This window comes from Phoenix dactylifera, chromosome 2 (genome assembly GCF_009389715.1).
Source record: "Phoenix dactylifera cultivar Barhee BC4 chromosome 2, palm_55x_up_171113_PBpolish2nd_filt_p, whole genome shotgun sequence".
Classification (NCBI taxonomy): domain Eukaryota; kingdom Viridiplantae; phylum Streptophyta; class Magnoliopsida; order Arecales; family Arecaceae; genus Phoenix; species Phoenix dactylifera.
Genome location: NC_052393.1, coordinates 27,120,094 through 27,134,746, shown reverse-complemented (window position 1 = coordinate 27,134,746; position 14,653 = coordinate 27,120,094). Strand labels below are relative to the sequence as shown.

Genomic DNA, 14,653 nt, shown 5'->3' with positions numbered 1-14,653 from the left:
TATGTATTTATACAACAGTGAAATATAATTTTATTAGATTGGGAGATCATGAAACATGATTGTTCATGGTAGACTAGTAGTTTGAATGTGCACCATACATGCCAACCTTTGGTATCAACAAAAATTAAGTGAGATTTTGAAGTTACCAATATGTCCCCCCTTTAGTTAATGATCAAGGAAGATAAAAGTAAGAAATAAATACATATTTATTGAATTCACTAAAAGTCATTACAGAATTATATTCATCCATTTAAAGCCATTATTTTTGGAATATATGATAATTTTAAAATAACAATCTCAATATGTTATAACACAATAAGTAAAATTTAAAAATTAGTATAATTTAGCTATAATTGCACTGAGCTCATGATATAAAATAAAAAATATAGACATAAATCATATTTTCACTATTTATATTGGCTATATATATATATATTAATTTTTATGCAAATAAATTGTATCTTTCATTTTTGTGTAAATAAAATAATATTTTAAAAGAACATCTTTTGTGAAATAAAGTTAGTTGTTACTATCCACCATTATTTTCTATAATATATAATATAACATAAATATTTTTTGAAAACCACCCAAACTCGAACAGGCGTTGTTGGGTAAATCTAGAGAAAAAAATAAAGAAAAGAAAATTAAAACCCAGACAGAAAATGCATGCTTGGATGATTAATCTAGAATAGAAGGGTTGAAGCCTAAACTACTGAAAGAACTAAAAGAAGGGTTTGAAACCTAAATTCTTTCTCTCTTTCTTTGGTGGATTTCTAAAGCCCAATCTCCGCCATAGCGACCGGACGCCGAACAGGCTGAGCGTGGGACTTAATGGGCCGGAATGGCCCATCAGGAAACCCTAATTGTCTCGAGTTGTGCCTTGCCATTTCTGTCCCTTGGATATTACTATCTGGGAATCCAACGGACCAGGTGGAGTGATGAAGGTCAACAGGGACAAAACAAGAGACCTCCTTCCTATTACTGTGCCGGCTCATCATCTTGGGACAAAGGAGTGATCTTCTTCCCTCTGCCAGAGAGAAATCAATTCACCATCTTTGTGTGGGGTTTTTAATATATGAGAGGTTGCAACTCTTAGTCTAGGAAAAGTTCAAAGGATTGCTGCAAGACCACGGATCTACTAAGATTTCATTGGTAAGCTGTTGCTTCTCAATGCTTTGTTTCGTCCGTAGGGTTCTTTCCCCTCATGAGATCAGTGTTAACTATAATGGAAGGTTTGAGATTCATGCTTGTGTTAAGATGTTACTTAGATGGAAATCAAATAAAAGACTGGCAGAATGATTTGTTTGCGTAGGAATCGGAGGTATCGGCAGTTCTAAAGAGAGCACTATATTTGAGCTACGATGATTTACCATCTCCTCTCATGTAGCTCTTTTATTGTTGCTCTCTTGTTTAGAAAGATTTTAATTTTACTTGTTTATTTGTTCATGGATAATTAGATATTTTATGTTGAGAAAGATGGATTATTGATAGAAGATTTAGCAGAAGATTATGTTTTTGAACCAGATAAACATCAGCTTGCAAAGTGCATATTTATTTTGTAGAAGGCAAAAAAAAAAAAGAAAATGAAAAAAAATACTTGCTTCCCTTATGATTGCAAGGGAGAGCTGAAATGTTTAGGGTATTTTGGTCAAAATGGTAATTTCAGCATATCTTACGGGATATATGTCCATGAACCTGGAACTGATATATGAGCAAAGTATTCAACTGGTTTCTTCTTTACGCACGTGCTTTCAAGATGACTCAAAGGTAGCCTGCATCAACAAAGATTGTCCATAAAACTGTAGATCTAAAAAGAGTGGGCGTCAGTTGGTATTATTGGTTCTTCCTCTTTCACTGCAGACGTGTGCAATCAGAAGCCTTTACATCTACTCATCAAAATACTGGTTTATTTGTTTTGATCGTTATTTGTTGTTCAGAACAGTCTCAAATGTTTCTTTTCTTTATGTTATTGTTCAGGAATTTGGAAGTGATAGATATGACATGTACTTCTCTTTCATTTTTATTTATGATTTGCAATGTATCCCTCGTTTGATAAATTAATATTTAGAATATGTAACAGGAGATAAACAGAAATGGTGGTTACAAATAAATAAAAAAGCATGCCGATTGATCTCCTTTTCTAATGACCACTGTTATTTTTAGCTAGATTTAAGAAGGTTGAATTGTGAGAAGTTCAATAAAGTCTATGGTCCTAGGTTTTCTTAGCATTTTTTTTTTCTTTTTGAGCATTAGATCATCTACCATTCCAAATGTAAGAGTTTCCATAGCCTAGCTACAGGGCAGGTGACTGGTGTGTGAAGCTCATATCATTAGTATACAACAAACTGCCAGCAGATACCAATATTTTTCAACTCTAAATGGGCAGTGATAGCAAAAGGTGGCAAATTTGCAATCTCGCACAAAGAAATAAAATCACCTAAGCTTAATCTTCCTATTTCACAGAAAGAAATCAAACTACTTATGTTAATTTTGGTATCGGCCGCATGTATGGTACAAGTCCAAACTGAAGCAATAGGTAAATTCTGGGCCAGTTATATGGCCTTTGCCTTTGGATTTTTTTTCTTTCTTTTGTACTAGATTTCTTCGGACATTTGATGATGGTGGACATTGATACCATGTAGTCCGTGTAAATCAGCAACTCATGCATTGTTACCAAAGACAAATTGTATGCAACCAAAAGGTCATAATTTTAGAGTTTTCTATGTAGAGGCTGTTTGGTTATTAAGTTTTACTAAAACAAATATATAGAAAGAACAAGTGAGGTTTACAAAAAATACTTGTTAGGTTGCTTTAACATGCAGATCATAAAATGAGAAAGATGAGTTTTGGGAGTAACAAATCCTTCCTATTATTCATAAAACCCATTTCCCAGAAGACATTTTTTTTGGTTATATGTTTCACAAAACCTCAGAAAATAATCTGCATGCTTGTACTAATGGATGGTTGTGCTCTCAGGATGAATATTTTTTTAATTTGTTTTAATGTACTTGCACTCAGTTTTGATCGTTACACAGCATGCTTATACTTTTCTGGGTTCATTCATAATTTGGTCGCATCTGAATTTGTTCTTGCTTCTAAATAGTTTTTGCGCCTTCATTTTTTTATGAATGAAAGTTGGCCTGTTGGCAGTTCATGTCTAGCAGTAGGTCTTTTAAATTGCTAAGGACTTGCTATGGACATCTGACTGCCACTTGATACCCATATAAATGAGAAGTGATCGAAACTAATCCAATCTATCGATATGACTGTCCATTTCTGTTGAAATCAGATCAGCTATAACTATATGCTGCATCCAAAATTCACACTAGTTTGTCTTCTAGGTCCAAGAGTGATTTGCTAAATTATGCGGTGCCTTTGGATTTGGTACACCCCTCTATGCACTGGTTTGAAACATGAGAAACTTGGACCAGCTTGATAAAAGTATATAACTTAGTTCTAATGAAGTCATGAGAGGATAGAGATAGACTGAAGAGAAAGCATCTATGCCCTTAAAAGTAAACAGAGAATCTTGGCCTTGTTTCAGAGGTAAGAGAGTAGCAAAATTTGAGAATCTTGTGGCCATGCCTCCATGGCCTCTAATCGGTCGGTGCTCTTCTTTATTTGGCCCAAATATCCCAAGCATCTTATTTTGATAACCATTCCTTTTAGGAAAGCAATCTTTCTTGGATTTGAGTATGAAGTGAGCCATACCCTTTGCCACTGATTGTTTTTTTTATGATGTCATTTGAAGCTGATTGCAGTATCAAGAATCCATATGCCTCAGCTCGAGCCTAGCCTACCTGCTAAGAAATTGATAACATAGTCATCTTATACAGTGATAAGAAGTTCAAACAAAGTATATGAAATGCATTACCTGCTTCTGGTGAGGGGTATCTACAACATAAAACAGAGCATTTTTCTGAGTTATTACATCGTCAGACCATTGTAATGATGGATAGTCTTATTAAAGAGGTAAAAATGCAATAATATTACTAAGATTTTTGTTTGCCTTCTTAATGCATCCGATCTTATCTTATCTGACTTGCTTAAAATATTGTTTCTTTCAGTTTCACATATTTTGACAACATACAGATCTAGCAAGACTATTCATCAAAGTTGTCCGAAATGAGTTGAATCACACCAGTTCAATGGACACCTTTAATACTAATTTTCGAAATCTTTGGGAACTTGGTCCACAGCTCTCAAGTTGTATTTTCGAAGTTGGATCTTTTTATATTGTTTTTATTTCTAAGTTCTTATAATATCTTCAAAAGAGTGCTAACTCCAGAGTAACTTTATATCATCATAGCTTGCCAAAATAGATAAGCTTATTTGCAGTATGTAAACTACTAGTGGAAAAATAACCCAGTAATCATCCTTCTACCATCTTGTGTCTATTATAATATTGTACAAGTGGGTAAAGGCATTACATAGCCGATTAGATGGAACATGTGCGATTATTACTTAAAGTCAAAAGGAAAATTTATAAAACAATACCAAATTCTACAAAGCTCGAATTCAGTAGCTTTAAAAATTTATGAAGCAAAAACTTTAAATCCAATTCCATCAGATTTTGAAACCTGAAACTGAGTATGATCGAACCTAGGTATACTTGGACTTGAAAGTAATTTTGAGCTTGCCGACTAGCCTTTGCTTAGCAGCCTTAGCTGGTTGGCATTTCTCTCCAAGTTTTTGAACTCTGATGGTGGTTCTTTGAAAGAAAAAAGGAGCCTCCTAAGTTTGGTTCGCTGATGCTTGAGTCAAGCTTGGTTAAGTATGCAACAGAGCTGAATGCTAGCCATTTCTAGGTTGCCCCAAAAAATAGCCAGCTTATGTTCAAAATTTGTGCAAACAATGTTCATAACTAGTGCATATTATTTTTGCAAAAGTATTAAGTCTGTTTTCTGGATTCAACTTTGCACAAAGTTAATCATCTGACTTTCAAAACTTTGCAGTATCTGTTTCCATTCTCTGGTTGAGCAAAGTCTGGCTGGCAATTAAAACCCATATACATTATTGGTGATCACAACATTACTTTTTCCCACCACTTCTTTTTCCCTTAGTAATCACAGATAATCCAATCAGTCTATATGACAATCCATTGCTATGCAAGAAGAAAAACCTTGTCTAAAAGATTTGGTGTAACACATGCTTTAATCTGCACCACTATAGTCAAGGAGGATGCTGGGCTAGAGGTCCAAGAGAGATGTTCTAGTTTATGCAAAATTATAGGCCTTGATGCATCCCTTCATACACTGTGAAGTGTGAAATATGAGAACCTTGGAGAGAATTAATATAACTGAGTTATCATCAGGCCTTGAGAGGCTGGAGGTAAGACTTAATAAAAAGAAAAAGCATCAATTCAAAGTAAACAAAAATGTCTTGGTCCTGTTCTGTAGGTAAAGAAAGTAGAAAAGTGAGAGTATCCTGTGCCCATGGCTTTTAGTGGGCTCATGCCTACATATTCCAAGCATCTTCCACCAATAACAATTCTTTGGGAATGTAATCTTTCTTAGATTTGGGCCATACCTGAATCACTTCTTTTTTGTATTCCTAGAATACTAATCTTTCATCAAGATGGTGTCCTTTGAAGGTGGCTGGAGTACAAGAATCCATATCCTCCTAAAAGTGGAAAAAAAATCCCTTTTCAGCTGTTAAGCTAAAAGTGAAGGTCCTTAGCAAAAAAAAAAAGAAAAAAAAAAGTGAAGGATCCGTACAAAGTCTGGCTTAGGTATATGCCTTAGCCAAAAGCTAGCCTACATGTCAAGAAATTGATAGCGGAGGCATCTTATACAGTGATAAGAAGTTCAAACAAATTATATGAAATGAAGTGCATGCTTCCAATCCCTTCATCTGTCTTTGGCGAGGGGCATTTAAAATACAGAAGAAAGCAATTTTCTGAATTTTTTTAAATCATTGAACCACCGAATGAATGATTTTATACTAATGTTCTAATCAAGGTTTGCCCTATCGGTCGGTGCCGTATAGAAGCAGTATTAAACTGGTACGTAATTTCGTATCGTATTGACATTCGGCACGTTTCGCCGTCTCGTATCGTACTGATACTGTAATTAGATGGTACTAGTATGCGATCTGAGTATCGAGACGACGAATCATGGTTCTAATTATCCATTTGCTTTCTTAATGTACCCGATTTCAACTTGTCTTCCTTCTTTAATTTTTTTTTCTTTGAGAAAACTTAATTTTCTTTTTTTAAGCTTATAATTAAACAGATATTTGGAGAATATACAAATCTAGCAAGTCTATTCATCCAAGTAGTCTGAAATATGAGTTGAATAACCAGTTCGATGGACAAATGTATCCCTTAATACTAATTTTTGAAATCTTTGGTACCTTGATTCTCAGCTATCAAGCTGTTTTTTTCTCATGTCAGATCTTTAAATATATATATATATATATATATATATATATATATATATATATATATATATATATATATATATATTAAGTTGTTAAAAAATCTTCCATAAGAGTGTTAACTTAAGAATAACATCATATGATCGAGCTTATTTATAGTATGTAATTTATTAGTGGCTAGAAATAACTCTGGAATCATCCTTGCATCATGTTTTCTATTTTATGTACTATCTGACAAGTAGTCACAAACATTTTATATGGTCCATATGATAACTTGGATATATATCAAAGAGTTGATCAAGAATAAATCATATTGTTATTTGATTTATATAAACTTCGTTTCAGAGAGGTCGCAATTCTCAAAAAAACTGAGAAATGAATTTCATGAAAATTAAAACCTAATATGCTTTTAGTAAAGCCTGAAATCTGATTTTGTTTATGGATATCAGTTTCCTTAAAACTCAATGGCAACTGAACAGAGTCCCACAAAAGTTGATCCCAAATAATTCAGCCTAGACTTGCTGGTATTACAACCAAATCCGAATACTTAAAATATATCCAATTTGATTGACCTAAAAAACATAATAGATTAGTTCATTGAGATCTATGAGAAGGTTCATCCATTGGCAGTGCAATCCGGTACCTCTCAGTTTTTCTAGTTTTTTGCTTGAACGCATCTTCTGCCCACTTGCATGAGGAATTATTCAGTGCAGGACCTTGTCTACTCTATAAATCCTTATCAGCATAACCATCCATAGATCCTCCCAATGCAAGAATAACTTATTGCATCCAGGTTGAGCTGCTTTAAGCCTGTAATTCGGCATCCTGAAATGCTCGAAACATGGTCAGATTTCCTTGGCAGCCAGTCTGAACTATAATTTTTGGGCTCTATACCATCAGTTGTGTTCTGAGCCCTCCCCTCTAAGAAGTATGGGCACGGGAAAGATCAGTAATTGTGGCGGGAATGTTAACGGTCGCTTCCTCTTCTCCTAACAGAAATTTAAATCTTTTTCTCCGAAAACTGAAAAGGTTGACGGGTGGTAAGCTTACCTCCTAAGAGGATGATGGTTCTCCACTTCATCCCCACTGTCCCCTGAAGAATAACAAACTTTGCTTGATCTGACGGCATGCTTGGAATCTTTGTACACCCATTTGGAAGATCAGCTGGCTCTTTTTGTCCTCCCCTTTTGCCAAAGCCAAGCAAAAGGATGGAAGAAGGCGAGGGTAAAGATAAGGAGAAGTGAAAGGAAAGCAAAGTAGAATTATAGGAGGAAAAAGAAAGGAAGCAGAGAATCTTCTCCACTGAAGCAAAACTATGACCCATCATCCATTGATTCATCCCAGCCAATTACACCAACCAAGAGGCCAAGGAGGAAGAAAAACAAACCGCTCTCTCCATGGGCAATTGCTTCCAGAAAACCTATGAAATTCCAATCACCTCTGGCTCCGGCAAGTCCTCCACTGGAGCTTCACGTCGACGTTCCTTCCCCAAGCAAGATGCACGACAACCGAAGCCCACCGCCTCGTCCGCCTCCATTTCGAGAACACCCTCCTCGGCTCAAATTGGGTTCATCCTCGAGAAGCCCATGGTTGACATCAACTCCCTGTTCACGCTTGAAAAAGAGCTTGGCAGGGGCCAGTTTGGGATCACCTATCTATGCACTGAGAAGGCTACAAGTCTCAAGTATGCTTGCAAGTCGGTGTCGAAGCGCAAGCTTTTGAGCAGGAGCGACATTGAGGACCTCCGGAGGGAGGTGCTGATCCTCCAGCACCTCACCGGGCAGCCCAACATTGTAGAGTTCAAGGGTGCGTATGAGGACCGGCACAGCGTGCACCTTGTTATGGAGCTGTGCTCTGGTGGGGAGCTCTTCGACCGGATCATATCGAAGGGGAACTACTCAGAGCAAAAGGCTGCTGCGGTATGTAGGGACATTGTGACTGTGGTGCATGTGTGTCACTTCATGGGGGTGTTGCACCGGGACCTCAAGCCGGAGAACTTCTTGCTTGCCAGTAAAGACGAGGACTCCGAGCTCAAGGCCACTGATTTTGGGCTCTCTGTGTTCATCGAAGAAGGTTAGTTTGTGAATTGTTGCAGGGTTGGGATTTAGAAACTGAATGGGCAGGGATGAAAGTTCATTATTTAATTATGATTGAAGGGAATTTTGAAAACTGTTATTCTTCTTAGAAAAAAAAAATCACACATGTAGTTTTATAAGTTGGAGATGATTTTTTTTATATTGCAATGTTTCATGGATTTAATAACGCAGTCTTTTATTACTCAGCTGAAGGACTTTGACATTTTGATGGAAATTTTGATTTTTCATGGAAGAAATAATCTTCAAAGAAAGTAAATTTAGTAGTTGTTTTAATTTTTTTTTCTTTATTAGTGATATTTGGATTCAAATGATGTAATATTTCTGCTCTTGCTGAAGTTTAAATAATAGGTGTCATTATTGCTGGTTATGAAGACTGGCTGTATAAGAAATAATAATTAGTGAATTTTTAGATTCGAAAGATGTAAGATTGATGTCATTACTGAGGCTTCATAAATATATTTCAAGATTGATGTCTATGAAGAAATGTACAAAAAGATTAGTAGTTTCTCTTTTAATTCAAAAGATGCAAGATTGGCATTCTTTCTGAGTGTCATCAGATAAACTTTGGTGTTCGTGAACATCAATAGAAATCAGTAGCCTTTAATGAATAAGCCTGCACCAGGTATCAGAAAATTAAGATACATAGTCCCATAACTTGAAGATGGTGACACATGAAAAATACCTTGTGAGAACACACAAAATGAATCTATTGCATGCTACAGATTTTGGTCAAATAATCTGATGTCCATATCTTATTTGAATTATTGATCTTTAGTATAGGTACTCAAGACTCAAAACGAAATGGTTATGCTGTCTTTCCATGTTTACTGGTTGACTTCTTTGAGCTCGAAGTTGACATCAGTCAACACTGGTCTGATGTCAACATTTGAATGCCAATTATTAAGATGTTCTCAAACTTACTGGATTATACTTTTATCAATTAAGGCGAACACCTTACAGATGATAGAAGGGTTTGCAGCTCAACGATGACTATCTCGAATTCTTCTTTACCAGCAGAAAAATTTGAGAAGTGCTATTTCATGGAGCTTGGATGAACTGTCAAAGATACCATGCTTTGTCCTTGGAGAAAAATGACATCTAAATACAAATACTCTTTAACTTAGTGCAAATACTCTTTATTAGTTTTTGTAGCTCAATAAGATAAATAATGAAATGTTAAATTGCTAGGGCAAAGTCTCAAGGAAATGTGCCACTATCTCCAGCGACTATTCAATCACCTCCAAAAAGGGAAACATGTCTTAAAGTGCCAAGCCACCTCCTATCCTTCACAAGCTGAAGAACAACCTCTTATTCTGCCCTTGCATAGAGAGGCTGGTGCTTGTGATACTAGGAGTCTTATCAATCTTCAATTCAGAATTCGAATCTTGTTTTCTACAACAGATATGGCTGGTTTGTCTATGATGATCTTAGGAGGATGAGCTAGATACTCTATATGAATGGTTCTGAAATGTCTTGTGCCCATGAAGAATGTACGAGTCAGTGGTAGGACATATAAATTACCAAAAAGAAAGAGTTTGGTTGCTTATCTTTACTATAAGCAATACTGGATTTCTCAGTTCATTTTCCCTTGGTGTCTCATCCAGAATTTTGAGGCAATGATTAATGCTTCAGAGACTGTGGAAGCATGGAAATAATCACATTTAGGAATAGTTTGCCATACATAGTTCGATATCCTAGGAGATCTAGAATAAAGATTATTGCCCAGAATTAATTTATGAGGGACAAGCCTGTGAAATTGGAACAGCTTTGAAAAGCTCGTCTCTATTGTCAGAGAAGGCCATATACTTCTTCAAGATGGCAGGCATGGCTTCTTTTGCCAGACCAATTTGACATTACTAATATTTGTTTCCTCAAAATATATCTTGGGAAATTAGTGTTACAGAACAAGACTCGAATGCTGAAAACATCTGCTAAACATATGTGCCTTTTTGAATGATTTGTCAGGTAAAGTTTATAAGGAAATTGTAGGAAGTGCATATTACGTCGCCCCAGAGGTTTTGCAGCGAAATTATGGGAGGGAGATTGATATGTGGAGTGCTGGAGTCATCTTGTATATTCTTTTATGCGGCGTGCCGCCATTCTGGGCAGGTACCAACAACCATCACCTCTTATTCATATGCTGCACTTGTTTGCTAACATATTAGGATTTGAAAATGAATACAGAAACCGAGAAAGGTATATTTGATGCCATATTACACAGTGAAGCCGACCTCAGAAATCCACCATGGCCTACAATATCTGAAAATGCAAAGGACCTCATATCAAAGATGTTGACGAAAGATCCTGTGAAACGTATCACTGCCGCCCAAGCCCTTGGTTAGTATATTGTCGCTTAGGAGGAACATGTAAAAGCTTAAACTCTTCCATCGTGGCAGCATGTTCATGTTTTAAGCTCTCTAGGGTGCACTAAGATTTTCAACGATCATGGTTCACATTCCAATTTACAAGAGCTAATGTATGTATTATGCATTTATAGTCTATATATTTGTTCACTTGACCATCATGGCAATTTGGATTTAAATAATGAGCAGAACATCCATGGCTCAGAAAAGATGGTGAAGCATCGGATAAACCTATCGATAGTGCAGTTCTAATCCGAATGAAGCAGTTCAGGGCAATGAACAAACTAAAGAAACTTGCTCTAAAGGTCATCTTCCTGAAAAAAGGTGCTGTTATACTTGCATTTTGCTATTGCTAACATACACACTTCTTGGCTATTAAAGGTCATCGCAGAGAACCTCTCAGAAGAGGAGAAGAAGGGTCTGAAGCAAATGTTCAGAAACATCGATACTGATAAGAGCGGTACAATTACATATGAAGAATTGAAGGTTGGTCTGTCTAGGCTAGGATCACGGCTTGGCGAAGCAGAAATCAGACAACTTATGGATGCAGTACGATTGCCTTACCAGAGTTCCTGTTCCCCGTAATATGTTTCTGTGATCTTGACATTTGGTATTTTTGTCTCAGGCTGATGTAGACAAGAATGGGACTATTGATTACATGGAATTCATTACTGCTACAATGCATCGACATCGACTGGAAAAGGATGAGGACTTGCTTAAGGCTTTTCAATACTTTGATACGGATGGAAGTGGGTAGGCATTATCTTGCTGCATCCAATAACTTGAGTTTTGCTTCTTTAGTGCCTGGATATTTCGCATAGCAAGGAAAGAATAAAAATCATCCTGTGATTGTTTTCTTAACATTATCATAACTCAAAGGAATTTATATAAGGCCCTGCAGTCACCCCACTTCTGTTCTTAGTCACAGCCATCCATTGTTATTGGGCTCCTTTTCGAATTATTAAATTGATCCAAAATGCCACTACATGCAGTTATTTATTTTTGTAAGAGGACAGAAAGCCCATCGATTCATTTCCATTGCATGTAATTATCTCATTTTGGAAATACTATTGTATCCATTAATCTGCCATATGTTTTCACCTTCCTATCATTGTAAACACATCATGGCAAATGGATCAACTTTTAGTATAATATAATGGAAAGGATAATGATCTATAGCCTGTTTTTTAACCACTTTTATATTCTGGTTCGAGTTCTACTCTTCGCATATATTTCTGATTACTGATCAGAAGAAAAGAGTCATGATTCACGGTCACGAGTATTAGAAAATCAACAGATTTTTGTTACTCAGTTCACATTAAATGGAAACTGCTTGATCTGATGTCCATTATACTTCTTAGGTATATAACAAGAGATGAACTGAGACAAGCCTTGTCGCAATATGGAATGGGTGATGAGGCAACCATCACTGAAATAATTGAGGACGTCGATATAGATAATGTATGCAATCATTTTTCTTCTTTCACTTGAAAGTCATTGCTTATATTATTGCATATACCTGACAAAAGCAATCTGTTGCCATGTCTGATACTGCTTCTTTGGATGTCGACAGGATGGAAGGATTAACTATGAAGAATTTGTGGCAATGATGAGGAGAGGAAACCATATGTGATCTTAAAGGAAGCAGAATACATACCAGTTGACAAGATTTCTGAACAACGCTGTGCCTAAACAGCATTCCTTGCATACTGAATAACTAAGTAAACCAAAAGCTCCCTGCTCAGTTTTAAGGCATCTTGAGTTATAAATACATAAGTCAGAACATGTTGGCAAAATCTGAGAATACATGGCAAACTTGGTCTTCAAATATCAAGAGCATCTTCGTCACTCCGATATCATTAATAATGTTGGGAGATTATCCAAGAATGTCTGAACTAATAGACACTTTCGATCTAGTATTTATAAATTTCTAAAAGCGTTTCGTCTCTTACAGTGGTGACTTCTAAATCTTAAAATTTAATTTAAATACCGTTACGAGAAGTGCAGCAATCAGCAAACAGAATTCTGTAAGTAATTTACTAGATGTATGTTCTTTTTGCTGGAGTTGGGCATGGAATGAAGCAGTTAGGCTATTTGTCTGTCATTTGACAAGGTCCTTCGCATGGACATGTGAGCGGAGATGTCCATGGATTAATCCAAAACATACCTACTAAAGTTTAGACCAAAATTGATCCTGAGTTGGCCTAACTAGTTAGCTAAACTCCAATGCAGCAGATATTGAATTTTGGAGCTAGTCTTGAGTAGATCAAGCCACTTGCAAGTTGCTCAAATCAAATTCCAGGGCTATTTTTAATTAACTACAACACCACAGTGTGGTGAGGGTTTATAACATGGCTTATTCTAAGGCTATAATTGGGAACATCATCTATTCCACTGTGTTGTAGAGCTGCAGCAGTGGTACAATGAACTATAGAATTATAGTTCTTTTGCTTCCGGACATACTGATCTTTTTGAATTGACAAAGCCATTTTTTCTAGGAAATTTTGGAAGAAAAAGTTTGAAGTAGTTTTGATATTCACAACTTGGTTGCTATGTTTTCTTTGCTTACTCTTGCTGTGATAATTGGAAAAAAAAATTGTACGATAATATGCAAAATGGGATGTGTTGTTGCTAGAATCCGAGCCAGGGTCGGTTGCCACCCGAGGTCGGTCGGAACCAAGAAGAAAGGCAAGTCGTCTAGGAGTCGAAGAAGTTCTTGAAGATATTGAAGGGTAATCAACATTGCTCCGGAAGATGAACCTGACCTACTGGAGGGTTTTCGGTGGAGGATCCTCTGATAGTTAAGTTAGTAGAAAAATAAGAGAGATAAAAGTGGCAGAGGGTTTGAGTGCGCTTACCTGAGGGTCCTTTGCTCACCCCTATATATAGGATGGGATGAGAATCATTACCTTAATTGTCGGAAAGTGCAATAATTGCTTAGTGACAGCTGGCCTCATGCATTTAATGTATGGGAACAGCTCCTCGCGGTATACACGCGGGGTTAATTACGTTGATCATGTATTTCTGGCCAAGTTGGCAAGACCATTACCGAGATCATAACTGTAGCTCTCTTAATGATCTTCAGTGTTACTCCACAGTTGGGCCGACCAAAATATCACATCAGTCAATAGTCAATACGAGGGTCATTCACCTTGGTCAAGGCCGAGGTAAGGGAGATCAAAACAACAAGGTCAAGATAGCCAATATTCTCCCCATCATGATGTTTTCCTCCATCTATTGTGATAATACCCTAGGCACTTTACGTTGGAGTACTCACTCATACCTTTTTCTTTTTTTCAAAAAATTCACTCACTCATACTATTATAAGAAAATTGTATAATTTATTTTCAAAATTTGTGATCTATATATATATATATATATATATATATATATATATATATATATATATATATTCAAAGTTTATGAATAACTTTTTACAAAACCACTAGATCTATTTTCTTAGAGTCGATGAGAATTGTGTAGCTTATTTTCAAAATTTATGTATATTAAAGTTCAATCCAAACATTTAAACTAGTAAGTCGATAGATTCAAAAGTATAGTTTCAAAAATCACTGAAATAGAATAATGTAAATAATATCAGACCGTTTTCATGCAAAACAAGCACCAATATAGATGCCAGAATGCCGAAACAACTGTATCTAAATATATCGATCATACCGAACAATGTTGATACATTCAAATGGCACTATACTAGCTGTATGTTTCAATATCAATGGTTATTTCAATTTTTTTTTGGAATATATTAGTTTCAACATTAGTGGAGAAATGGTATAGGTTCCCCGGTAATATTCAAAA

At 36.1% G+C, this 14,653-nt stretch overlaps 1 protein-coding gene across 1 annotated transcript; it reads left to right on the top strand.

Moving 5' to 3' along the window:
- Positions 1–967: 967 nt before the first annotated feature.
- LOC103714529 (calcium-dependent protein kinase 12) lies at positions 968–12,788 on the top strand. The gene is made up of 9 exons (XM_008801811.4): positions 968–1,152; positions 7,172–8,451; positions 10,440–10,583; positions 10,659–10,811; positions 11,027–11,142; positions 11,219–11,386; positions 11,463–11,590; positions 12,199–12,298; positions 12,411–12,788. Exons 2-9 carry the CDS (start codon positions 7,776–7,778, stop codon positions 12,468–12,470), a joined length of 1,545 nt encoding a protein of 514 aa, XP_008800033.1. The 5' UTR covers positions 968–1,152; positions 7,172–7,775; the 3' UTR covers positions 12,471–12,788.
- The last annotated feature ends 1,865 nt before the right edge of the window (positions 12,789–14,653 follow it).

Excerpts from the sequence above, each read along its gene's own strand:
- LOC103714529 (XM_008801811.4), top strand. The coding sequence starts at position 7,776 with ATGGGCAATTGCTTCCAGAAAACCTATGAAATTCCAATCACCTCTGGC. Across the intron at positions 10,812-11,026 it reads CACTGCCGCCCAAGCCCTTG|AACATCCATGGCTCAGAAAA; the intron begins GTTAGTATATTG and ends AATAATGAGCAG. Across the intron at positions 11,591-12,198 it reads TTTGATACGGATGGAAGTGG|GTATATAACAAGAGATGAAC; the intron begins GTAGGCATTATC and ends TATACTTCTTAG.